A 27,613-nucleotide genomic window follows, 5' to 3' on the forward strand; every position below is an offset into this window, starting at 1 on the left:
TTCCTTGGGAGGCATAGAAAGTCTATTTCAATGTCCAGTGTTAATCCGCAACTCCATCGTACACAGTGAGCGTGAATTGTACAGAATGCCAATTACAGAAATGTATCATTAAATTGCAAGCAAGCCATCAAAATGTAGATAGGCTATTATTTGTACTGTGTCTGAAATAGAGCATTCTTCTTAATAAAAAATACAAAACCCTTTCTCACCTTGTTCTACTAAGTAATAGATATTTTCTCAAATAGCTGACGCTGTACCCTGCTGTGTAATAATGTTTTACTCTTGCATATTGTATGGTATGAGTGTGCTCAGGCTTTTCTGTGGCTAATAAAAATGTGTGTTTCTGGGAAAGTATAGGTTTGATCAAGCATTGGGAATAGAATGTTGTGCTAGAGACCCTTATCCCTTGAAATTAAACCGGGGAAACTAAGCTTTGGAGTCTGGTGTCTAGATCTAGCCTTTTAGCTTCATACAGTATGTAGTGCTGCTAAGCTCCCCCCTAAATCTGTATCCAAATATCGACTTTTCAGAAAGTCGGTGTTTAAGCACAGTCTATGCATAAGATACTGATGGCACCTGTGTGAGAGGTGGAGGAGCATTTTTGGCTCTCCTGGGACTTGTCTTCCATCCTGTCACCAGAGATGCAAAGGAACCGTATTTATGATGGTCAAAGTACTTACAGGCAACTGGTATGTCCAGTGTAACTATAATTAGCTGTTTTAAAAGAATGCCCATATGCCAGTTTCTTTACAGTTGAACTCCAGCAGCGGTTCTGTAGTTTTCTGTACTTGGTGGGGTCTGCTGGGTCACTCCCAAAGTCCTGATCTCTGCACAGATTAGGTACAGACCTCTTTGACCAAGCACCAGTAAGCAGGGAGAAACATTTTGGGGTGTGTGGCTAGAGCAGCGGCGCTGGCTGAGACCATACACAGCCATATCCACATCTGAAGGACTGGGCCGGTTTTGAGCACTTGCCAAATGCAACGCATATTTATATGTTGAGGCTTTGAAATAGTTTACCTGGGTAATGTATTCATTTTTTTTTTTTTAGCTGGCAATTCATTTTTTTTTTAATAAAGGCAATACTGGCAGCCGTTTAGCTGCTGAATTGCTTTTAAAAGCAGCAGGAGGCATTGTCTACCAACACTCCACACCCCCCTCCTTTCATCACCATCTGATACCCCCCCTCCCCCCCTCCCCCCTCTGTGGTAGCTTGATCGGTTGAGAAAGTGACTGAGGCCGGTGTGCTGCACTGTACAGGGAAGAGCGGCTAGGCTACTGGGCTGGGGTGTGCCAACTGGCTGTTACTGGGGTCCTGTGCCCCGTCCCCTTTCTCCTTGCTGTGTAATTGCCAGGGATCCCTCCTGGGAACCTCATGGAACCACTTGTTGTGGCCATTTTGTTGTAGCCGGCAGCCATTTTTCATTGGTCGGGCGTAATAATGGAGCGGCTGCCTTGACAGGGGAGCCTCTGGGCCTCCTCCTTTTCCCTGGTGTTGTCTCCTGGTTTTTTTCATACATAGTTACATAGTAGTTGTGGTTGAACAAAGATGATAGTCCATCCAGTTCAACCTGTGTAGGTGTGTGTGGACGTAATTATTTCCCATACCCCTGAATGTTTTTATCCTTGAGATGTACGTCCAAGAGTCTTTTAAAAGTTGCCATACTCCCCACAGTTACTACCACTTGCGGTAGAGAATTTCATAATCTTGTAGCCCTTACTGTAAAAAAACCCCTGTGTAGCCTAAGGTTAAATCTCTTCTAATCGCATTGTATGGCCTCGTGTCCTCATGCATTCATTGCAACTAAACAGTTTTTTTTCTATGTTGACATCACCGTTGAGGTACTTTTAAATCGCTATCATGTCCCCTCTCAGGCGTCTCCTTTCCAGGGAGAATAAATCAAGCGCTTGTAAGCGCTCTTCATAATTAAGGTCTTCCAATCCCCTAATCAGTTTAGTTGCTCTTCTCTGGACTCTCTCAAGCTCCTTCACATCCCTTCTGAGGATTGGCGACCAGAACTGGACAGAATACTCCAGATGTGGTCAGACCAGTGTTATCCTTTCCCGCTGGACGCTGCAAGTGGAGCAGGGTTTCCTGGTGCAGACTGGGGCTACTCTGGTGGAGTGGTGAGTCTGGGATCCCTCCCCCTCTCTCTGGTGCAGGTTGTGGGGTGCTCAGCTTGTTGGTGACCCGATGGTGCTACCGGCGCAGTGGGAGTGGCCCATAGCAGTGCTAGACACTTTTTGTGGGGTCCCCCTCATTACTTATGGAGTCTTAGGAGCACTTTTCCCCACTTGACCTGTCTCAGAGGCTGCAGGTCCCTAGGGGTCCCAGCCCTCCATGGGTACACTGACTGTGATCCTGGAGGGCTTTCTTTCCTGGATGGAGGTGGCTCTTGTGCGGCAGGCTAGCAAAAAGCATCCCCTGCCTTCCCTCGCCTCGGCTATCTCATCAGATCCTGAATCTGACTCGGCCGCTACAGACGTGGCCCACCCTGCAGGGTCTTCGACCACGCTCCCTGATTATCAGATAGTGAGGATAATTCCTCCACACCTGTAGCTGCACATGAAAAGACGCTAGTTGATGCACTGATTGCATTTGTGCTGGAAACTTTAGGAATGGAGGATGCAGTTGCGACAGCGGCGCAGGTGTTGGTCCCCTTTGGCACGCACATACCATCTCGCATTGTCTCTAAAGAGTGGGAGCGTCGGAAACGTCCCTTTGTGGTTCCTACATGCTTTTGAGGTGTGGTACCCCTTTGAGGAGTCTCTCCTCAAGAAGTGGACATTTCCACCAGTGGTGGACCCCCTGTCTCCAGGTTGAACAGGGCAACTGTGGTTTCGGTAGAAGAGTCTCTGTTTTTTTAAAGATCTGGTTTACAGAAAGGCGGCGTCTGTGTGCCGCAATATGATCACTATTGCTGGGTCGGCGCTGAGGCCAGTTCTGGCCATTGCCCTGGTGTCGCAAACACTAACTGAGTGTGCTTTTGCACCGTGACCTAGAGAGTGAGCAGATTCCCTGCTTTGGTAAGTTGGCGGACCAGTAGGAGCTGCAGTTTGTCTGCAATGCCTCTTTGACTGTGGCTCCCCTGATTTCTAAGCTTTTGTTTCAGCAGTGGTGCTTAGGCGTTTACTGGGCCTTGGGAAGAGTACCTTTCTTCCACAGTCTGGGAAGGGAAAAGGACCTCATTGCAGATATGGCCGTCTTTCTCTGCTCACAAAAAGTTTTTTCGTCCTTCAGGGTCCACTGACAAGGGTTGAAAACCTCAACCTCAAGTCCTCCTCGGGAGGTTCCAAGCGGCCCTGGTCTGGCAGCCGAGAGCAGGATTCTCTAGACCTGCGGACAAGGCTCCTTCAGCATGAAGATACGCCCTCACCCATGCTTGGGGTGGGGGGAATTCTTTGCTGGTTTCCTGGCCCGCAGACCTCTTTGGTAAATGACAAGTGGGTCCACGAAGTGATACTGTCTGGTTACTAGATAGTTTCATTCTTGCCCTCCGGAAAGATTCTTTCTTTCCAATGAACTTTTTGCTGTAGGAGAAGAACATTATCAGGTCGTGGCATTACCCTTTGGTTTCGCTTCAGCTCCTCGGGTCTTGGTGTTGGCCCCTGTTCTGGCGTTGCTAGGTCAGTGGGGGATTGCGGTACTGGGCTATCTGGATGACCTCCTCTTGCGAGCCGAGTCTTCTACTGCCTTGATGGATGATAGGAGATCACCATACAGACCCTGAAAGAGTTTGGTTGGGTTCTAAATTACCAGAAGTCTGCTCTGATTCCATCCAGAATATTGGATTATCTGGGCCTGACTCTGAATTCAGCTCTAGCCAGAGTGTTCCTTCCTCTGGACAAACTCCAGAATTTGCATGCTGCGATTCATCTCCTGTTGTCCAGCAAATGGTCCTCCTTCGGACTTGCATGCGGATGCTGCGCCTGATGGTAGCTACCTTTGAGGCGGTCCCGTTAGCACAGTTCCATGCAAGGTCCCTTCAAAATAAAATCCTGTCCAAAGTCTCTGAACAATCAGATCTGGCTGAGCCAGGAAACCAGACGGTCCCTGGTCTGGTGGCTTCGCTCTTCGGCATAGCAAATCCTTTCCCCCCTTTGTATTGAACAGTGGTCACCACGGATGCCAGTCTGCCCGGGTGGGGAGGTGTCCTGGGACTGAGCTCCGCTCAGAGTTGTTGGACGATGTAGGAGTCCAGACTACCGATCAATGTCTTGGAACTTTGGGCAATCAGGCTGTGCCTGAATCACTGGATGGATCGCCTCCAGAGGCTTCCGGTGCGGATTCAGTCGGACAATGCCACAGCTGTGGCCTATGTCAATCAACAGGGCAGAGCAAAGAGTGAGTTTGCAGCCCTGGAAGTAGCCAGCATTCTCCAGTGAGCAGAACGCTTTGTCCAGCCCTCTCTGTCGTACACATTTCAGGAGTGTAAAACTGTCAGGCGGACTATCTGAGTCGGCAGGCATTGGACCAGGGGTCCCTTCATCTGGATGTGTTTCATCAGATATGTCTCCAGTTGGACTCTCTTGAAGTGGATCTGTTGGTGTCCTGGCTTAACAGAAGGTTGCCGAGGTTTGTGGCGTGGTCAAGGGATCCTCCGGGAGACTCCCCAGACACTCTGGTGGCTCTGTGGGGCCAGTATTGTCTGATCTATGCCTTTCTTTCTCTCAAGCTTCTGCCGTGGCTTTTGTGCAGAATCAAGGGGATTCCGTTAATTCTAATGGCCCCCGATTGGCCTCGTTGGTCTTGGTACGCCGACCTGATGGGGCTGGTCCCCAACGTCCCTTAGAGACTGCTTCTCAAGAAGGATCTACTGTTACCTTTGAGAATTTTCAGGAGATTCTCCTGCTTACGCTGTCCGAGAAAGTGGCCTTTTTTGGTGGCTATCACTTCTACTCACATTGTGTTGGAGCTGGCGGCATTCTCTTGTCGTACCCCCTATGGTGGTCCACAAAGATAAGGTTTTTCTTTGCCCATGTCCGTCGTTCCTTCCTAAGGTAGCCTCTGATTTCCATTTGAAGGAAGACCTTCTGTTGCCTTCCCTGTGTCCCAGGCCTAAACATCCTAAAGAATTTGCTTTGCATGCCTTGGTTGTGGTTCGGGCGATTCTGTTGTGTTTTGCAGCCACAGAGTCTTTTCGGAGGTCAGACATTATATTCCACAGAAATCAGACAGACGGTGACTTAGGCCTATTTGATCAGGGGTCAGGTTACTCCTTTCTTTGTAAAGGCACACTTTACTCTGGTGCTTAGTGCTTCCTGGGTCTTTCGTCATCAGGTGTCAATGACGCAGGTTTGCAAGGCGGCCACTTGTTTGTCGGTGCACACTTTCACAAAATTCTACAAAGAGGATGTGTTGGCATCTGCGGATGCTTCCTTTGGCGGCAAAGTTTTGCAGGCTGCTGTTTTAGAGGGTCTCTTCTCTCTTTGGAGGTATATTGTTCAGGTTGGGCTCCAGTTGTTTTTGTTGAGCTCCTTTTTACCTGGTTGGCTATTGTGTTTAGCCTTGGGATTTTTTGTTGTCCCACCCCTCATGTTTGGCACTGCTTGGGGACGTCCCTATGGTTCTGAATTACGGAGAAGTAGTGTCCATCAATGAACGAAAGAGAAAATTTGTTTTTTGACTTTCTCTAAAATCCATTTCTCTGAGTTAATTGACGGAAACCGCACCCACCCCTCTATGGAGTTGTAATATTTCTGACACTGCTTGTTACTAAACCGAAGACCTATAACAGAGAGGGGGAATATACCACCTGGGACTGCCCATAGGCTTAGCCAAGTCTTTTTTATGCCTAGTGTCCTACTCCTGTAGGGGGCGATAAAATAATGGAAAATAATGGAGAAGCTGGGTCCATCAATAAACTCCAAGAAATGGATTTTACGGTGAGTCAAAAATCCAATATCTCTTTTTAAAGCAAAAGATACTTTTTTTTTTTTGCTTTTAAAGGTAGAGGAGAGATTTGGCATCTTATAGACCCCAGATCTCTCCATAAAGAGGACATCAATTGCTTCTGTTACAATAAGAGATGTTTTTCCTTTTGAATAGGAATAAATAAAAGTGAGTAAAAAAAAAAAAGAAAATTTAAAGGAATAGTGGGAAAAAAAAATAAAGCACCACAATCCCTCTGTGCTCGCATGTAGAAGCGTGAATCACACATGCATATGTTAACGATGTTCGCACCACACAAGTGAGGCATCACCTTGAATGTTAGAACGAGAGCAATAATTCTAGTGTCAGACCTCCTCTGTAAGTGGTTAAAGTAGCATAATAATGTACAAGATGGTGAATGAGCTAGTATATAAACCCCCACATGGAATTTCATGGGTCCCACGGATAGGAAAGTTGGATCATAATAAAATGCGGGTTCAACACTCTTCTGCCATCAGTCTAGCCTATTTTGTGTGCTCCATTTTTATGAATGTTCTGTAGCTATTCTATGCAACGTACTGTATATTATGTAGAGGAGCACTGAACGATTTGTATTTATTCCTACATGTGTTTAGTGATGAAGACATGCAAAGCCTTGCCAGTTTGATGAGCATGAAGCAAGCGGACATAGGAAACCTGGATGATTTTGAAGAAGACAATGAAGATGATGAAGAGAACAGAGTTAACCAGGAGGAGAAGACTGCTAAAATTACAGGTCTGTCCTCCTAAAAAGCTGAAACAGCGGTATAGGTGTGTTGGCTAAATAGCCAAGCACCCTCTTTCACGGGTCTATGGAGAATCCACAAGATGGCAGCAATACTCAGTCCCGTGGACTTGCGATTGGAATATAGGGTTAGCTCATTTAAAATGCAGGTCTGCCCTGGAAGAGAAGACTGATATTCAGCTCTGACCTACTTCACCCAGAACATAGAAACCCTTTTAGGATGGTTCCCCTTGATCTTGGCAATACTTGGTGCTATTTATTCCCTTGCTTTGATGGGTGGGCAGCCATTTTAACCATATACTGTCAGAAATATGCTGTTGGATGGTAGAGGGTTCAGTGACTTGCATTGATATTCTAATTTAATAGTGTTATATTTGTGCCTACTAAATCTTCAACTCAGTAGAAAAATAGATTTTGCTGATGGTTTTTAGCACCCTTTTTATATATGATTTACTTCTGAGGTTCAATTACATTAATATTATTATTATTATTTTTCATGCTGTACAAAATCAGGAACATAATTTATCTCTAATGAAATGCGTGCCATGTTTGCCGGTCTACTGCATAATGTAGAATTTGTCTCCCCACTGTCACCAGGTCCTCTCTACAGCACTGATCATCTGGCACTTCTAGTGTTAATATGAACCACTATGAGTCTGAGTTGAAATGCCCCCCTTCTCCATTCACAGAACTCATATTATTCTTTCTCAGAACACAAAGCGTTTTGTGAATGGAGTGCAGGCAGATAAATTATACGATCCACATCCTCCAATTGGAGAACAATTTGCAATCTTGGAAGGAATACTATGAGTTCTGTGAACAGAGAAGGCAGACAAAGGATGGGAGAGCAATGCAACTCTTTTAAACTCACTGCAGCTGATGTTAACGCTAGTAGAACTGGAGTACCGCTCTGTTGGAAGGACCCGGCGGCAGTGGGGACAAGCTTTCTATATTATGCAGCAACAACTATAGAGGTAAATATTGTCCCAGGTGCTGCATAGAAAAATAAAAACTCAAGATCAAGACTAAAATTGCAAATCACAATTCCACAATATTATTTCTCTTTGATATTTGGATGTTGAAAAAATCAAGAGAAATATTACTGTGCATTATATACAATTTTGCTTAAAGTGGAGCTCCACCCAAGAGAGGAAGTTCCACTGGTTTGCACCCTCCCCCCTTACACTGCCACATTTGGCACTTTTTGGGGAGGGGGCAGTAGGTACCTTGCTTGGACACAAGGTGATCTGAGCGGCAATCTGAGCTGGAAGTTTGGCCCCCCCTTCTTCCCCCCGCAGGGACCTTTAACAACGCGCAGCGCGGCTCGCCCATGCACAAAAATAATATTTTCTAAACTGTGCATGTTTAGGAGATATTCATTTTACTTACAGGTAAGCCTTATTTTATAGGCTTACCTGTAGGTAAAAATCACAAAGCGGACTTTACTACCGCTTTAAGAAACAAGCATATTTTTTTTTTTTTACCAAGTGTGCGATTTAGCAGAACTTACCTTTTGTTGTCATTTCTGTACAACCAATGATATTTCTGCTGGACAGTTTAGTTTTTGGGGGTTAAAAATGCCATTCTCACTGTTTGTTTACAGGTGGGACATGAGCAGACAGGATTACTTGACCTAGGTTGGAATTTGTCCAAAGCAGGATTAACATTCCGCCTGCTGAATGAAATACCATTAGAATGCTATTAATGTCCACAAAGAAAGCACTATCTATTTTTCTTTAATGTCTTTGAAATATTTATAGAGCCAGTCTTCAATGCTGAATAGGGGCGGAGGTTTTTTTTTTTTTACAAATAAATACTTGATAATGTTCTTAACTGAGGCTGTCTATATTAAGCAAAATAACCCTTCATAATCCATGTAAAAGAAGCATCCTCAACACATCTCCGTAATTGGGAATAAAAAGAAGACGTCAAAAATATCTACAGTCAGTCTGGCATTGCTTACGTTCAGTGGCCTTGTTTGGTTATTACAGTACACATCTTTTTAAAATGGAAGATTTTTTTGAATGTCTAATTGGGATTACATGGAGCACAATTTAAAGTATAAATATAGGAAAAACTTTTTTTTTCTTTTTTGCATCTGTGTCCCATTGGGGAGATTTCCATTCACTTCATGTGCCATAGCCAAAACAGAAAGTGAGAGGAAATCCTTCCAAAATGAGGGAATCCTCAGTTGTCATTAGATCTAGTGTCCCCATTGAAAAATTTCCTCCCCATTACTTTTCTGGAGACAACCTAAAATTTGGGATATTCTTTTACTTTCACTTTCAATGATAGTGTTAAATTGGCTCTTCAGTCATTTTTTTCATCTTTCCATCTAATCAATCCTTTGCCCTTGTTGTTTTAACTTTGGATAGTAAAATTTTTTTTTCTGCCAGTAAATACCTTATACAGCCCACTTCCTCTTTCTTGTCCGGTAAAAAGCCTAGGTTAATGACATCATGCACAGCTCTTTTGTGAGAGTTTGCCAGCAAGGGAGGAGGGATGAGTCATAGGAGGACCAATGAGAGCTGCAGAGCTGGAGGAGGCTGGATGAGGGGCGGAGATAGCAGGAGACTGCAGATATCCATGTGTATTTATCAAGATTTGCAGGCATGCAGTGGTGTGTGTGTGTGTCTGTCTGTACAGATATGTGTGTGCGTGTGTGTGTATATGTGTATATATATATATATATATATATAATGTGTGTGTGTATATATGTGTGTCTGTGTAAATCCAGGAAGTGAACAGGCAGCAGCTTCAGCTGCCCACAGTTAAAATGGCTAGGGAGTGGAGGGAGATTTCTACAGCATATTTATTTGACAAGTAGAGAATCACAGTATATATAAAATAATATTCAAAGTGGTTGGAGGGAAGCTTTAGAATGTCAAAGATGTTTGTATTACAAATTATGTGAGCAGACTGCAGTTCCTCTTTAAATAGGACAAATAGAGAAAGTGAATCTCTCTAACGGGGACACAGACAGCAATACAAACGTAATAGGTGTTCTACCGCATCTGCACTCTGTCCAAAACTAAAAAAGTTATTTCTGCTATTGAAGCCATTTATGTGCAGTTTAGCAGCAGGACTTGTGATACACCCAGTTTCAGGAGAGTAGCTAGTATTCTTTGAATTCATGATCTGTAATAATCCATCATGGTGGCATGTTTTCTGTGACTGTTTCCTTTTAAGGCTGATTCAGTAGCTCCTTGCCCCATAACATTGTGCAGGAGAAAACAATTAGACCACAAATAAAAACCTTTTCTCCAATGATCATCTAAACATGCAGTTTAATTTCTACATGCATGCATATCTTGTGGCCTATGACACTATGCATATCATTTCTGTGTTAGTAGTGAACAATGCTTGATAGGCTGAAAACTTCCACCCAGGATAAACTTGCTTTCCTTGGCTGCTGAGAATATCTCTTGCAGTCATTTCATCTTTACAAACACCCCAGTTGTGTTTTTAACTAATACACCCATTGGACATCAGCAATCTGTTTTGTACACCTTAAAGTGTTACCAAACCCACAACAGTAAAATCAGTCTGCATATGCAGTAAAGCGTGCTTGTTATACTCACTGTGAAACCTATGGGGTTAATCCTATTGTGTAAAAAAGCTGTTTGATTCTGTAGTTTTCTGATCCTCCCCTTTTACTGTCCCCAATCTATCTCCTGATAGTAAAGAGCCTTGGGCGCACTCTGCACATGCTCAGTTTGGTGTGTGTATTGCTACAGAGGTTATTTATTTTTTGGGAGGGTGCATGTGATCAGCACAGGGCCAATCAGTACTGTCCAGAAAGAGGGTCAGGGGTCATGCAGACCCATAGGACAGTCAGAGGAGAATGAGAACTCCTCCTACAAGCTTTAACCAGACACTGATAGAAGTCACAAAACTGCTTTATACTGCTGAAAAGAGAAGGTATTTAGCATTTTATCTTTACTAAGATATTTGCATTTCCATGTGTACAGTGGGAGACCAGATATAATAAATGCAGGCTCTCCTGGGTTTAGTAATACTAAAGTGGTTCTAAAGGCAGAAAGTTTTTTATTCTATGCATTAAGATAAAAAGTCTTCTGTGTGCAGCAGCCCCCCTAATACCTCAGCCCCATCCCGATCCAGCAATGTGCATGATTGGCACACAGCGAGAGACACACAGCTGGCACCTATGGCTCCCCATGTTGGCAATCAAAGTCAGTAAGCCAATGAGGGAAGAGGGGGGCGTGGCTTCATGACTAAATGGACAAACAGACAGCGGCTTGGATGCCCCCATAGAAACCTGCTTGCTGTAGGGGTAGTTGGCATGAGGGAGGGGCCAGGCACACCTGCGGGGGACCCGAGAAATGGAGGATCGGGGCTGCTCTGTGCAAAACCACTGCACAGAGCAGGTAAGTATAAAATGTTTGTTATTTTTAAACAAAAAAACCCCAAGACTTTAGTATTACTTATGGTGTGTGGCTTGTTCATCGTCACCGTAAAAAAATTTTGAGGAAAAGTACCAATAGACCTGAGATGGTCAGTAGACCTGACAGTTGCATGTTCCCCGTGTTAACATTTATATCCCTGTCACTTGAATCTGCATTATCGCAGGAGAACAGTAGTAACTGGAAGAATCCAAGCAGGCCAAACAATTCTTCCCCCAATATTTTTTGGTGTGAGATTGTACAGGTTTCACAATATCTGTATAGGCTAGGTGTCTGTGGGCATGTAAAGTCCCAACTGTACTTCATCAGTGAATAAGCAGCTTAATAGTTTTCTGCTTGGGTTGAAAGGAAAAAAAAAAAAAACATGCATCAGTCGAGTTTGACTTTTTTTTTTTTAAGTATAATATATGCAATTTACGTAGATAGCAAGTCAATGCTTGCTGGAGCTTTCGCTTAAGTTCCCAGGCATAGCTGGGAAAACCGTTTCTATGCCTTAATGTTTTATTCCTGGTTCATTTTAATAATGTTCGGTTAACAGAGCCAGCACATAGCATAACCTCAGGTGACTCCATGAATGCGTTAATGATATTTTTGCACCTTTTCAGATGTCAAGACAACAGGACAAACCTGCTATTATGGGTTTATCTACTAGAATAACAGGGGTTGCAGCTGCGAAGAGTGCTGTAAATTCTCAGGTTTTCCTGAGTTAGCTTCTCCAGTGTCTGGAATGTTCATATGAAGGTGGTTTACTCCATATACTTCACATGGGATTTTATTCTGCACAAACTTTCATCATTCAAAAACTAGGAGGAAGTCATTTGTGTAGTAGGCCATTTTAAAGAAAATATTTCACAGTGGGGCAGACAGTTTAGGAATGGACTTTGGGTAAAATGACTTTTACTTACAAAACCTACCAAATTTTAATGCTGAAGAAGTGAATCTTTTCTCTGTGTAACTTTTCACTCTTTCTCAAATATGGAGAAAAAAGTCTTACAATCTAAATTAAGGTAGCTGGAGAGAGCATCTAAAGCATTGCACTTGTGGCCAGGTGTGAATCCTGAACTGCTGCTTTCTATAACAGACAATGCCTCAAAATAGAGCAATTTATAACTTCCATAAACCGTTCCTATGCCTAGTACATACAATGAGAATATCTGATGGAAAAAAAAACGCATTCGAAGAGATCGCCCGATAATCTTGTTCGTTAGCACACAGCTTTCGAGAGCTGATCATGACCGTTCATGCGAAAATACCTAAAGGGACATGCACAAAATGTCTTGTCGTAAAGGTAACAGAACGAATTATTTTCATATACTATAGTATTTGTATGAAATAAATTGTTTGATCAAGACCACGCATACTCGGAAACAAAAGAATACATTACAATACATTACATCACTTCCGAAGTTGTATTTTGTCTTATGAGAATTTTCTTAACTTTAGTTACCTGTTCGTTTTCGATATAAGACTACCATGCAAGAAAAAAAAAAAACGGACAATCATTTATCGCATATTCTCATCTCATGTACTAGGTATAAGCTTCTTGGCCTTTTCCAATTCCAATGAGGGTCACACCTTGTATAGTTTGGAGAGCAATGAAGCACAATATCTGTTAAAGCTGAACTCAAGGCTAACAGCTAAATGCAAAATTCATTGTATGTATGTGTGTAAATATACAGTGAGGAAAATGAGTATTGAACACGTCATCATTTTTCTAGGTGAATATTATTCTAAAGGCGCTATTGACATGAAATTGTCACCACATGTTAGGAACAACCCATGCAATCCATACATACAAAGAAACCAAAATAATTTCAGAAATTATGTGTAATAAAATGGAATGTAATTAAATAAAATGGAATGACAGAGGGTATAAGTATTGAACCCACTAAATGAAATGTATTTAATACTTTGTACAAAATCCTTTGTTTGTAATGTCTGCCTCAAGATGCCTCCTTTATGGAGAAACTAGTCGCAAGCATTGCTCAGGTGTGATTTTTGCCCATTCTTCCACACAAATTGTGTGAAGCTTCCGTGGGCGTCTTCTATGAATTCTGATCTTTGGGTCTTTCTATAGATTTTCTATTGGACTCAAGTCAGGTGATTGGCTGGGCCATTCTAGCAGCTTTATTTCTTTCTTTGAAACCAATTGAGAGTTTTCCTGACTTTGTGTTTGGGATCAGTGTGTTGCTGAAATGTCCACCCTCGTTTCATCTTCATCATCCTGGTAGATGGCAGCAGATTTTTATCAAGAATGTCTTTGCACATTTTTTCATTCATGCTTCCTTCGATAATATGAAGTTTGCCAGTCCTGTATGCTGAAAAACAGCCACACACCATGAAATTGATATTCTTTCAATTTAGGGATTATGGCCCCAACAGTGCTCACTGGAACATTCAGAAGTTTTGAAATCCTTCTGTAACCAATGCCATCAGTATGTTTTGCAACAGAAAGGTTGCGAAGGTCTTGAGAGAGCTCTTTGCTTTTACCCATGAGATGTTTCTTGTGTGACACCTTGGCAATGAGAGACCTTTTTATAGGCAATCAGTTGAGACTGAACCAGCTGATATTAGGTTGAACTGACAAGGGGCAGGATTACTTTCTAATTACTCATAGATGTTTTCACCTCCCTTTCTTCATGTGTTCAATACTTTTTCCCTGTGTCATTCCATTTTATTACACTTAACATTTTATTGCACATAACTTAATTTCTGAATTTATTTGTTTTGGTTTCTTTGTATGTATGAAATGCATGGGTTGTAGCAGACAAATGGGGAACATGTCATGTCAATAGCTCCTTTAGAAATATATTTATGTGATTTTCAGCATATGTTTACTGCAACAGAGCCTAATTGGTTCCTAGTTCTTCTCCTTATTACTGCTGTACAGAGGATTAAAGACAGGTGGTATAAGTCAGATTAAAGTGCTTACACAAACTGCATTAAGAAAATAAAAAATGTTATCTTTTAATGAGTGCATAACTGCATTATTATTTTAATGTCTTACCAAGGTTCTGGTTGTGGATTAAAAGAGACCCCAGTAACTTTATAATGATTTTGATTATCATGAAATTCAGTATTATGATGAAAAAATATACATGAGCATTCTATGGCTGGAATAGGGTTGTGCTATACGTGGGGTATTCCATACATACGTTGGCCTTGATCTGTTCTTTGTGAGTGCGTACAAGAAGAGTCTTTATAAAGATAAAGAGATGTAAAAAAGTAGAATAAAGTAGATGTGTGCTGTGGTTTTGTGTGTGTTTTATTTTAACTTGGCAAGTTGTCATATGAATAGGAGATAATCATTTTGTGTTTTCGTAAGCATGGCTTGCATCATTTCCCAAGCAAGTCATTCAGTTGCGCTTTAATTTAAAATAACAAAATGGCTTCCTCCGCAATATGATGGCATTTAGTAGGTTACCTAGTAGGGTATGTAGCGTCTTGTGAAAAAGCCTACTAAGATATTCATGATGCTGAAATAACACAAATGCAGAGCACAATGCCGTGTAAAAGGCAGTATCGCTGTCCACTAAGTTTTCGGAGCCCCAAGTGCTTTTAAGAGGTAGTATGGGTTGGTGGCCTTACACTTCCTCTAGTATGCTCAGCATTTTCTGCTTCTTTCTAACATTTATTTATGAGCTGCCTAACCTCTGTTTTCTCTCTTTCTCTGGCCAGGAGCATGATGCTTTTTGCTGCTTCTATGTTCTACTAATCATTTTCCTTATAGCTGTGTTGACTGGCTTCTGTTTACAGAAATTGTAAACCAATTGAATGCCTTGAGCAACTTACACGAAGATCAGGATGACTGCATAAAGCGAGCTCACATGCCTTCAGCTAAACCCTCCAGTCCTAGTGAAGGTCTATGGTCTTTCCTCTATTTTCATCCTGTCTCTAAATTGTCTGCTTAGCCGTCACTGCCTCCCGCTTGTGTCTGCCTCCATGTTGTGTGTTTGTGGCTTCCTTCCCCTGCTCTATGTCGTAATTTGTAGTAAAACCAACAAACAAGTTAAAGGTCTTGGAAGAATAGAGTTAATTAAAATGCAGCTACAGTAAAATTTACACCTTATCCTTTATACAGTTATTAAACAAAAAGTATTTAACTGTGTCTCCTCACTTTTCAGTTCACACACACACCATGATCAGACATTTGAAAGAGTACTTGCAATAAAGACTGTTGCATTGGCAACCATTTTTGACCCACTACATGCAAAGGACAAAGTTGTGAATCCATGTTACACTCGGTTGACATTTAGTTGACATGTAAAGCAGTTCCATTCTCAGCTGTTGTTGAGCGCAGTCTGATTTCTTAATTATAAACATGTCTATTAAACAGATTTAAATTTATTGAGAAGAAAGATTCAATTGTGATATGATATTGCTGGGTGACTCAATGCAAATTTTATGGTTACGATTCTTGGTTACAGGATGTGCGCTCTACTGAAGAGGAAGATCAACCAGTTTATCCTTCCTTTAACTGCGATCATATGGTTTATTTACTAAAGGCGATTTGACTGTTCACTTTGCAAGTAAATTTTTCATTTTGCAAGGGAATTTTCCTTATTTCTTAGTAAATGAGGCGACGCTTTACTGAGTTCCATCTTCCAACTACATGCAAGCAAAAAAATATATATATTTTTTTACCTTTCAACGTGTATTCTTTCCAAAGAGAGTTTTCCCTGCATTCACTTAACTAAGGGAGAATTCCTTTGTCAAGTGAACAACCTATTTGCCTTTAGTAAGGTTCCATTCACATACTGGCGTATCGGATCATGGGCAGAATTGCCGTGATTCTGCCCGCGATCTCGAATCATTGCAAATCGCAGGACACCCGAGCGATTCCTGTTACCTGCAATAGCACCCCAAATGTGGCGCATACTTCAGAGTATGCTTGAACATCAATAGAGGAGACACTGCTCTCCTGACCAGCCTGTACAACCTAAAAGTAAATAGCAGCGTGAGCCTACATGTTTCCACCAAACTGCATCTGATGCTTTTTGCCCTGCCCATAGGGCCCTATGACTAAGCCCTGGTCATGGGCAGAAACATGTCCAAGGGTGTGGGTTTGGCAGAGGCATGCAGGCCAAGGCTGCTATTTTCTTTTCTGTTGCATGGGCTGGTAAGAAGAAAGGTGTCTCCTCTATTGATGATTGAGCACTCTGGATGGGTACAGACACGCTGGCACCCCGCTTCTGTGGATCAAGGGATGATACTTCTCTTTAGCTTCAAATGGTGCTCAGAGGCTTTATTTAGATCACCATACTTCCTCTTATTAGAAAAAAGCAGATCCAGCTCTGCCTTGTGTCTACCTACAGCAACAGATCACTGCTAAAGTTTCAGCAAGCAATAGATCACTATTAGAAGTGATCTGTTGCAGCAAAGCATGTGTGTTGTGGTGCACTGCAATGCTGGGGACATAGCAGGCTACTGGCATTGGGATGCCATTCTAAATCCGCGTCACCACAAGATACGACACACAAGGGCCATTCGCTAACATTACCACAATGTAATAGTGTACAGCAAGCCTAAAGCTTTTTCTACTAACCCAGTTTTCTCTTTCTCATAATGTTCTTATTTTAGGTTTGCCTCACATTATCGTGTTGTGAAACATGCCTTTTTCTTCACGTTTACACAGTAAACGTTGTACTTTGTGCTGCAGTACCATTCTTTTAGAATGCCACTCGAACACACAGGTATAGGATCCTGCAATGCACCTTCACTGCAGTGCACCACAACACAAATGCAGTGCATTTGGGGTGTGCTATGTCAAAAAAGTTCCATTTTCAGGGCCACTTCACACCACATATTCTACGTTCCGGATGTGATTCTGCATACGATTTTACATGCGTTTTTTATGCTTTCCTGATGCTTTTTTCCTAATTTTTTTTGTATCATTTTGTTTTGCAAAATGTTTAATAGGACAATGCTTCCTGAGGGCACTTACCCTTTGTTCTTTCCTTGATTCTCCCCGGGATGTCTCCATTGTTGTGTGCTGCTGCATGGAGAATTACGATGTCTGCACTTGCAGTCTTATTTATGGTGATGGCCATTGCACTCTGGAATGCTCGTAACAGAAGCCGTTATTGAGTACATCCACTGTTAATGGAACGAGAAAGCAAGGGCCAGTTTTGGACACTATTTAAAGACCTTTGCCAACATCCAGAAAAGTGGTTCAAGTTTACACAGAGGTCTCTCAAGAGGTAATTATCAATGATATTTTATTTATATTATATATTTTATGTGTGTATGTATATATGCGTGTATGTATATACAGTGTGTATATATATATATATATATATATACTGTAAATCTTCACAGTCAATATTGTATTTAGCTTATAGATTGATGTTTGTACACGCTTTCTTAACTATTTTTAAAATTTTTTTCTTTTAGCTTTCACCATCTTTTGGATATCCTCACACCTGACCTTGAGCATCAGGATACCGTCTACTGCAAGTCCGTGACACCCACAGAACATCTCCTAGTGACGCTTTATTAAATCTCCTAGTGACGCTTTATTAAATCATTACTTGTGGTGTTACTTTTTAGCCTGTTCTCTCTTTCCCTTTACTAAGCGGTCACCAAAATGCCACTATGAAAGAATATGCAAAAACTTTAATCAAAAGCAAAAGTGTTGTAGAATTTTAATTTATTCTTATTTTTTTATTTTACAGGCGATGACCAAAAACTTTTTTTCTCTCTTTAAATATTTTCAGAAATCTTTTTTTCAGAAATGTTGTTATACAAACCAACAAAAGAAATTTGAAAACATTCAAATATGCCTGGAAAATAAGCAGTACATAATGCGGGTAATGATTTGTTGGAGCTTCCTCCTCAAGGGCTTGAAACCCCCCTTGGTTGCCCACATGGAGGTGTCTGGGCTCGATATGGAGGATAGTATGGAGGACCACTCCTACGAGGGGCCTAAATCTACAGTATTCATGGCTCACTGTGAATTTAGTTGTGGCCTGCAGATTGGGCAGTACCTTGGATAGGATTAGTGATAGTGTATTCTGCTATTGTGGAACTTATGGAAAAGGTTGAATTTAATTTTGATAGGCTACAATGAGATTGAACATATTGTTATATAAAGCCCCAATTCTCTCTGGCTTATTAGGGAACCAAAGAAGAAAAATATACATTTGATTCCCATTCATTTCTAATTTTTCTTATAAAGACTGTTAAAGTGTCCATCATGCCATTGGAAATGACACGTACACCTATATGGACCAGACTTGAAAAACGTGGACCGGCTTTACCTATAGAATCTCAAAACAAAGGCTTTTGCTTTGGTTGGGTAGAGCTGTGACTTGTGTCCAAGTCACACTGCGATGTTTCCTGTGACATCATTTGTTTGCTCAGATGGAGCATGTTTGGATGGTGATCTTTTAGCCATTTCTGCTGAAGACACTGGGCCTTCAATACATGTTTATTACTCAGTCACTTGCCTCTTCATTGTTAAAGGTACTTTCAGTACTGTTGAAAGATAAAATATTTTTTCTCTTACGTCCTCCGACAGTCGCCGCCACTTCATATTCATCACTAATGGGGTTATTGACCTTTGCTCCGCAGGAGTAGCTAGGCAACAAAATGGTTAATATCAAAGCTTTTAGCATATCCCACCCCTAGGGGGTGGTCCCCTCAGTCAATACCTCCCTGCTTCCTGCATTCCCAACTCAGTTTCTAATGCCTAGCTTAGGAGTAGGCTGGCTGTTCCTGTGCTGGGGCTCTCAGTCTCAGCTTCTTTTCTCTTTTTGATTTTATTTGGAGTTTTTTTCTCTTTCTTTTACTTAGCTGTTTATTTTCAGCATTAGTTAGCTTCTTCTGATGAAGATGATCGTGCGGAGCTGGGTCTCGGACTGGCCACCCTGGATCCCAGGGCTCAGGGCCAGGGGCTTCCCAGCCTGCCATCGAGCGTTCAGCACAGGTTTCCCTGGCACATTGAACGACCCATCCCTGTTCGCTGCAGGGATGCTATCGGTGAGGTGGCTACCTCACTGGACGCCATTGCGGTTTCGCACCGCAGTTCCATTGCGTCACGGCTGCGACACTCCCTGTCCTCATTACAGCGGTTTGGTCGCTGGAGCAGGCTCCCCACGCCATCCGGACTGGTAAGTGTATCTCTATGTGGGGACCTGTCTATTGGGTGTCAGTCTGGGACTGTGTGACCCTGCATGTCTGTGTGACTGCTGAGCTCCCTGTCAGTTCCTGTGTGGAATTACTGCCTGTGTGTGGGCTGCGAGGGGGGGGGGGGGCTCTCCTGCTCTGCTGAGTGCATACATGAAGCAGTCTGGTTTTGGACATGCTGTGCGGCGATCGCTGCGGCGATCCGCCATTTTTTTGCGGCAGGATGATGGTGGCCGGTCCTGTGTGGTAAGGCGCGGCATTTTGGAGCCAAACGCCGCCATTTTGGCGGTGATCGATCAGGCCACATGTCGGCGCCATTTTCTATTTGCCTATGAAGTCCTCAGCCGAGCGGCCATGTTTGTGTAGCCTTACATAGGCTTTACAGGGGCGGTCAGTCATTGCATCACTTCCTTTTGCTCTGGGACAGCGATCGGTGGCAGCAGCCTGTGTGATCTCTCCAGGTTTTTACCTTTCCATTTTCCTGTATTCCTTGCCTAGTGTTCTTATCCCTGTGGGGGTCGGTGTATTCAGTGGGTGCGGTGGGCTACGCTCGCCGCGATCTTGAAGGGGCAGTACTCCTTTTTTCCTAATACTACTGGGGCATGGATTCTCAGGATTGCAAGTTTCCTCCCGCCTTGGTGGGGGGCCAAGGGGCTGCTGCTTCCCCCGAGGGGGCTGATCTGGCTACTATTGTGGCAAATTTGGCTGCTCAGGTGCAGATGCTGGTGGCTGATCGATCCACAAAACGGCCCAGAGTGTCTATTTCCTCTGATTTAGAGGGCGATGGGGCTGCTATGGCTGGAGTGCCCTTCTCAGGGTCTCACTCATCTCTAGACCTTGTGGGGTCTGAGGGGGAGGCCGAGGTGGAAGGGGTTGATAATTCTCCCCCTGGCTCGTCTGAAGAGCTTGCACTCATGGATGAGTTGGTTGCTTCTATCAAGCAAACGCTGCATTTGCAGGATGAACCATGTCCTCCTGTTTTGATGTCCTCTTATGGGACGCAAAGGAAACGCAAAACATCGCAGGTTTTTCCTTGCTCTACGGAATTTCAGCGCGCGGTTGATGAGCAATGGCGCAATTTAAAAAAGCCTTTTGCTGTGCCGAGTAGGTTCAGGCTGCGTTATCCATTTACACCCGCCACTGATGAACGCTGGTGTGTGCCGCCTCAGGTGGATCATGCAGTGGCGATTTTAAATAAATCCACTGCGATCCCTGCTGAGGATACCCCGGTGTTCCGGGACCCTACGGACAGGAGATTGGAGTCTCTGGCCCGTCATTCTTATACGGTTGCTGGCTCTATGCTGAAGCCGATTTTTGCTTCCATTATGGCAGCCCAGGCTATTGCGGATTGGACGCAGGTGCTCAGGCGCACCCTGGTGGCTGACTCTGCCCCGCCGACAACTTTGGCTATGGTGGATCAGATTCATCAGGGTGTCATGTATTTGTGTGATGCGGACTTAGATTTGGTCCCTTTGGCTGCGCGTCTTTCAAGTGTGGCGGTATTGAACCGTCGCCTTATATGGCTGAAATGTTGGTCTGTTGACCAATCTTCTCGCAAGACTTTAGCTAATTTGCCCTACGCGGGATCTCACCTTTTTGGCGAATCTTTGGATACTCTGATAAAGGGTATTTCTGGGGGTAAGAGCACTCTCTTGCCCCAGACTCACATGAATAAGTTTGTTCGTGGTAAGAAGAATACCTCGTTTAGGCCCTCTCAGGGGTCCTTTCGTGCCTTTCGGTCGCACTTTAAGGGCAAGCCCTTCAAGGGCCAAGGCTCCCAGAAGAAGCCGTGGACGGGTAAGCAGAAGTCCGGCCAGTCCGGGTCCGCTGCCCATAACAATGCGGCCTGAAGGGATGCCCTCACCCAGTTCTGGGGTGGGGGGACGTTTGCTCGGTTTTCTTCAACCCTGGCTGGACCGCATTCGGGACAGGTGGGTTCAGGAAATCGTTCGATCTGGTTACAAGATCGAGTTTCTCGGCCGGCGGGCAGATTTTTCCCCTCAAACCTTCAGCTGACTCCGGAGCGCTTGCGGGATCTGCACCTGGCGGTGCGGGACCTGCGGGCCCAGGGAGTGGTTGTTCCGGTGCCTCATCGGGACAGATTTCGGGGGTTCTATTCCAATCTGTTCACTGTGCCCAGAAAGGAGGGCAAGGTAAGTCCGATTCTGGACTTGAAAGCTCTGAACCACTTTGTGCGGGTTCGCAAGTTTCGCATGGAATCCCTGCGCTCGGTGGTGGCTGCCCTGGTTCCGGGGGAATTCATGGCCTCCATCGATTTGAAGGATGCGTATCTTCACATTCCAATTTTCGAGGGTCACCAGAGGTACCTTCGATTCGCCATTGCGGAGGATCACTACCAATTTGTGGCGTTACCCTTCGGTCTCGCTTCGGCTCCGCGGGTTTTCACCAAGGTGCTTGCGCCGGTCCTGGCTTTACGGAGAGCCCAGGGCATCTCTGTCTTGGGGTATCTGGACGATATCTTGATTCGGTCTGCGACCAGTCAGGGCCTGGTGAACGACCTGTCCATCACGATGCAGACTCTGCAGGAGTTCGGTTGGACGATAAAGTTCCCAAAGTCAACGTTGTGTCCGTCTGTTCGTCTTCCCTACCTGGGAATGATACTGGACTCTGTTCAAGCGAAGGTCTTCCTGCCAGAAGACAAGCTCCGGACACTTCAGGGCGAGGTCAGGTCCCTCAGGGACAATCAGTGCTCGTCCCTCCGGACGTGTATGAGGTGTCTGGGATTGATGGTCTCGGCTTTCGAGGCGATTCCCTTCGCCCAGTTTCACACACGGGATCTTCAGGCGGAGGTCCTGGCCAAGTGGGACGGGCGTCCGCAATCTCTGGATCTGCGGATTTCGTTGAGCCGCCTCTCCCGAAGGGGTCTTTTGTGGTGGCTCCAGTCCCCGGCGGTGTCGGGGGGCAAGTCTTTTCGTCCTTTGTCGTGGACGGTGATCACCACGGATGCCAGCCTGTTGGGCTGGGGTGGTGTCCTGGGCGTTCTGTCCGCACAGGGAACTTGGTCGGGGGAGGAATCCTCCCTTCCGATCAACATTCTGGAATTGCGAGCAATACATCTCTGCCTTCTGCGTTGGATGGACAGGCTTCAAGGCTGTCCGGTTCGGGTGCAGACGGACAATGCCACAGCGGTGGCCTATATCAACCACCAAGGGGGCACCAGGAGTGCCCGCGCGGCTCGGGAAGTGGCCGACATTCTGTCTTGGGCCGAGACGCACGTCCCGGCGATATCGGCAGTTCACATTCCGGGAGCGGAGAACTGGCAGGCGGATTATCTGAGTCGCCAGACCCTGGACCAGGGAGAATGGTCCCTTCACCCGGATGTCTTTCAGATGCTGTGCGCGAAGTGGGGGTCCCCAGATGTGGACCTGTTCGCGTCTCGTCTAAACAACAAGGTGGAAAGGTTCGTAGCAAGGACGCGCGATCCTCGGGCAGACGCCTCAGACGCGTTAGTGACGTCCTGGAGTCAGTATCGTCTGATGTATGCCTTTCCGCCGATTCAGTTGCTGTCCAGGTTCCTTCGCAGGTTGGCCTCGGAACCGCGCACGGTGATTCTGGTGGCACCGGACTGGCCTCGCCGGTCTTGGTACGCAGACCTCGTGAATCTGGCGGTCGACGCTCCGTGGCGTCTGCCTCTTCGAGAAGATCTCCTGTCTCAAGGACCGATCTTCCATCCTGCTTTACAGTCGCTGGCTTTAACGGCCTGGCTGTTAAAAGCCAGGTCCTAAAGGATAGGGGTCTCTCCCCTGAGGTCATTCCCACTTTGATCAAGGGAAGATTTACTACCGTACTTGGAAGGCGTATTTTGCCTGGTGTGAGTCCAGGGGGTATTCCCCTCGCTCGTACTCGGTATCGAGAGTGTTGGCTTTCCTCCAAACTGGAGTGGACCAGCGGTTGGCGTTGGCCACGATTAAGGGTCAGATTTCTGCGCTGGCCGTTCTTTTTCAACGCCCTGTGGCGTCTAATTCTTTGGCTAGCACCTTTGTTCAAGGGGTGCGTCACTTGGCTCCTCCTCGGAGGAATCCTTTACCTCCATGGGACTTGAACCTTGTTCTGTCCGTATTGCAACATGCTTCCTTTGAGAAGCTCAGGGAGATCTCGTTGTCTCTCTTGTCTAAGAAGGTTGCCTTTTTGGTGGCAATCACTTCAGCTCGCAGGGTATCGGAGCTGGCGGCCTTGTCCTGCAGCTCTCCCTACTTGGTGATTCACCTGGATAAGGTGGTCTTACGACCTAACCCTTCTTTTCTTCCGAAGAGGATCTCAGAATTTCACCTCAATGAGGACATTGTCTTGCCTTCGCTTTGCGCGAAACCTAAGCATCCAAGGGAGGTGGCTTTGCATTCCTTGGATGTTGTTAGGGCGATCAGGGTTTACCTGTCATCGACAAAATCCTTTCGCAAGTCGGATTCTCTTTTTGTTCTTCCAGAGGGTCCTCGGAAGGGCATGGCAGCGTCGGCTGCGACCATCGCTAAATGGATCAGACAGACCATTGTGCAAACCTGTGCTTTGAAGGGGAAGGTTCCCACTTTCCCTGTGAAGGCGCACTCTACCAGGTCTCTGAGTACGTCTAGGGCCTATCGTCATCAGGCTTCTGTGGCCCAGGTGTGTAAGGCGGCGACTTGGTCGTCAGTTCCCACCTTCTCAAAATTCTACAAGGTGGATGTTCAGGCATCGGCGGATGCTTCCTTTGGCCGCAAGGTTCTTAGTGCGGCAGTGCCTTAGGGCCCCTTGTTTTGGGTCCTTGGCTGTTGGGATGTTTTTATCCCTAGGTTACTTGTGTTCCTGGGTTGTTGCTCCTGTTAAGCACGTTTTTTTCCTGTTGCCCAGGTGGTTCTCTTACCTTGGTAAGGTTCTTTTCTCTGATGTGGGTACTGCGTTGCTTTAGGCGCGGCTGCTTTTTTTCCCACCCCTCATGTCTACACTGCTATGGGACGTCCCCATTAGTGATGAATATGAAGTGGCGGCGACTGTCGGAGGACGTAAGAGAAAACGGAATTTTTGTAAGATCTTACCTGTAAAATTCCTTTCTCTGAGTCCTCCGACAGTCGCCGCCCCCGCCCCTCTTTTGGGGTTTGTTTATGTACTCTACTGCTATGCTACTGAAACGGAGTTGGGAATGCAGGAAGCAGGGAGGTATTGACTGAGGGGACCACCCCCTAGGGGTGGGATATGCTAAAAGCTTTGATATTAACTATTTTGTTGCCTAGCTACTCCTGCGGAGCAAAGGTCAATAACCCCATTAGTGATGAATATGAAGTGGCGGCGACTGTCGGAGGACTCAGAGAAAAGAATTTTACAGGTAAGATCTTACAAAAATTCAGTTTTTATATTGAATGCTGTAAGGTTACAAAGTATTTCTAAAATACACAACAAAGGTCTATTTGCTGGCAAAGCTTCAAAAGTAGGTGTAGAGATTCTTGTTTTTAGAAGTGTACATATTCTTTATTCCTGCCCCACTTCTTTCCTTTAGTCAGCGTAATCTTGGCTCCTTTGTATAACAGTTTTTATGCTCCTCCACTTTGTCTTCAAACAAGAAACTGAAAAAAAAATTTCATTATAATTATTTGGGTAATATTTCCTTTCACTCTTAACAGGTTTCTGGCTCCTAGTCATTCCCTTGCAGCTATGCATTTCGAGTTTCATATATGGGCAAATCAACCATCTATTAAATTTTTCATGGCACTTGCAAGGCAGTATGGCGCAATCTGCAGAAAGTTGTGATGCCAGCTTTGGAACAATGGTTAGAAATTGAAAATGTATTTTGGTGAAAATTGTTTAGGCGCACTAAATGGAAAGCATATCAGAATACGAATGCCACCAATGAGTGGAAGCAGATATTTCAACAAAAGACACTTCCCAATAGTACTGTTGGGAGCAGTTAATGCAGAGTAAAAATTAATGTATAATGAAGTTGGGTCTTAAGGTAGCAATTGTGATTCGGCTATACCTATATTTAAGCATTCAATCTAGGACAGAAATCGAGGAATAAATAAATATTTTTCATGACAAACAATGGCCTTGAACCACAGTACCATCCTACCCTTACCTTTTTGTTGCTGACAAACCATTTAGGTAAAGTGAAAATACAATGTGGCCCTACTCACAATATGGGCTAAGCTATATCAAGTGCATATTCAATTACAAGCTAACATGTGCCCGTAGAATTGTGGAATGCACATTCGGTATCCTGGCCAATAAATGGCGTATATTGCACACAACCATGCAGCTGACTCCTGAAAATGCAGTATGGCCTATTGCACACTGGGCATAACAAATGCTGCTTATAGACATTTAGGAGCATTCTGCGTTTTCATGTGTACAATGATTATAGCGAAAAATGAGTAGAAGGGAATGTTTTGGAAAAACAATGCTTATACATGCAAATGTCCATAAACGCGCATAAACTCTTGTGCAATATCAGTCACTGAGAGCTTTTTATGTCGGAGGCTGTGGCATTTTTCAGCTGCCTAGTCTGCGTGGACCCTAAAAGTCGTTAAGGCAACCTGTATGCTTCATAATTACGTTAAGGAAAGAGATGACTATAACTTTGAGGACTCCTTACACAATGTCCTTGAACAGGCTGAATGAAGCAATGCTAGAGGAAACTTGAATGCCCTTGACAAGAGATAGATTGGCTGAGTATTTTATGTCACCTGCGGGTGCACTTGACTGGCAGGAACGTATGGTCTAGGGATTTCAAAAACCCTGTTCTGCTATATGTTTGCATTTATTTACCTTCTCAGTGTTCTAAGTTTATATAGCATGCAATACATAATATACTTTTTGTATTTATTATTTGTTAAAGATATTATGACTTTTTAAATTCGGGAGCATTTTATGTTATAGCTCAATAAAACCTGTACAACAATGTAATCTTGTTTGTCTTTTTTTAAATATATATCTGCCTGTTTTCTATAGTTTTCTATAGCTATATTACATTTTATTTTTGTGGAATACATTTATTATCCACTTGCCAACAGGCCTATAGCAGTTTTATGTTTTACTGCTACAGGGTGGGATGGCCGTGCTGCGTAGGATCACGTGTGTGTGCATATGTGTGTATATATATATATATATATATATATATATATATATATATATATATATATATATATATATATTCAATATCTTACAAAAGTGAGTACACCCCTCACATTTTTGTAAATATTTTATTATACCTTTTCATGTGACAACACTGAAGAAATTACACTTTGCTACAATGTAAAGTAGTAAGTGTACAGCTTGAATAACAGTGTAAATTTGCTGTCCCCTCAAAATAACTCAACACACAGCCATTAATGTCCAAACCGCTGGCAACAAAAAGGAGTACACCACTAATTGAAAATGTCAAAATTGGGCCCGAAGTGTCAATATTTTGTGTGGCCACCATTATTTTTCAGCAGTGCCTTAACCCACTTGGGCATGGAGTTCACCAGAGCTTCACAGGTTTTCACTGGAGTCCTCTTCCACTCCCCCATGACGACATCATGGAGCTGGTGGATGTTAGAGACCTTGCGCTCCTACACCCTCCATTTGAGGATGCCCCACAGATGCTTATTAGGGTTTAGTTCTGGAGACATGCTTGGCCAGTCATCACCTTTACCTTCAGCTTCTTTAGCAAGGCAGTGGGCATCTTGGAGGTGTGTTTGGGGTCATTATCATATTGGAATACTGCCCTGCGGCCCAGTCTCTGAAGAGAGGGGATCATGCTCTGCTTCAGTATGTGACAGTACCTGTTTCCATTCATGGTTCTTTTAATGAACTGTAGCTCCCTAGTGCCGGCAGCACTCATGCAGCCTCAGACCATGACACTCCCGTCACTATGCTTGAATGTAGGCAAGACACACTTATCTTTGTACTCCTCACCTGGTTGCCGCCACACACGCTTGGCTTCATCTGAATCTAATAAGTTTATCTTGATCTCATCAGACCATAGCACATGGTTCCAGTAATCCATGTCCTTAGTCTGCTTGTCTTCCACAAACTGTTTGCAGGCTTTTTTGTGCATCATCTTTGGAAGAGGCTTCCTTCTGGGACGACAGCCATGCAGACCAGTTTGATGCAGTGTGCGTCATATGGTCTGAGCACTGACAGGCTCACCCCACCCCTTTAACCTCTGCAACAATCCTGGCAGCACTCATACTTCTATTTCCCAAAGACAACCTCTGGATATGACGTTGAGCATGTGCACAACTTTTTTGGTCGACCATGGCGAGGCCTGTTCTGAGTGGAACCTGTCCTGCTAAACTGCTGTATGGTCTTGGCCACCGTGCTGCAGCTCAGTTTCAGGGTCTTGGCAATCTTCTTATAGCCCAGGCCATCTTCATGTAGAACAACAATTCTTTTTTTCAGATCCTCAGAGTTCTTTGCGATGAGGTGCCATGTTTA

The 27,613-nt window shown here is 44.2% G+C and overlaps 1 protein-coding gene across 5 annotated transcripts in view; it reads left to right on the forward strand.

Moving 5' to 3' along the window:
• Window positions 1-27,613, forward strand: part of EHBP1 (EH domain binding protein 1) — a 739,122-nt gene that overhangs the window by 244,549 nt on the left and 466,960 nt on the right. For 3 of the 5 annotated variants that reach the window (XM_082251356.1, XM_082251359.1, XM_082251357.1), the window contains exons 7-8: window positions 6,508-6,647; window positions 14,837-14,941. In XM_082251356.1, the coding sequence (XP_082107482.1) occupies window positions 6,508-6,647; window positions 14,837-14,941 (245 nt within the window). The remainder of the gene's footprint in view (window positions 1-6,507; window positions 6,648-14,836; window positions 14,942-27,613) is intronic. The other 2 variants (XM_082251358.1, XM_082251360.1) reach the window with 1 other exon arrangement.

The sequence above is a fragment of the Pelophylax lessonae genome (genome assembly GCF_965119305.1).
Source record: "Pelophylax lessonae genome assembly, chromosome: 3".
Classification (NCBI taxonomy): domain Eukaryota; kingdom Metazoa; phylum Chordata; class Amphibia; order Anura; family Ranidae; genus Pelophylax; species Pelophylax lessonae.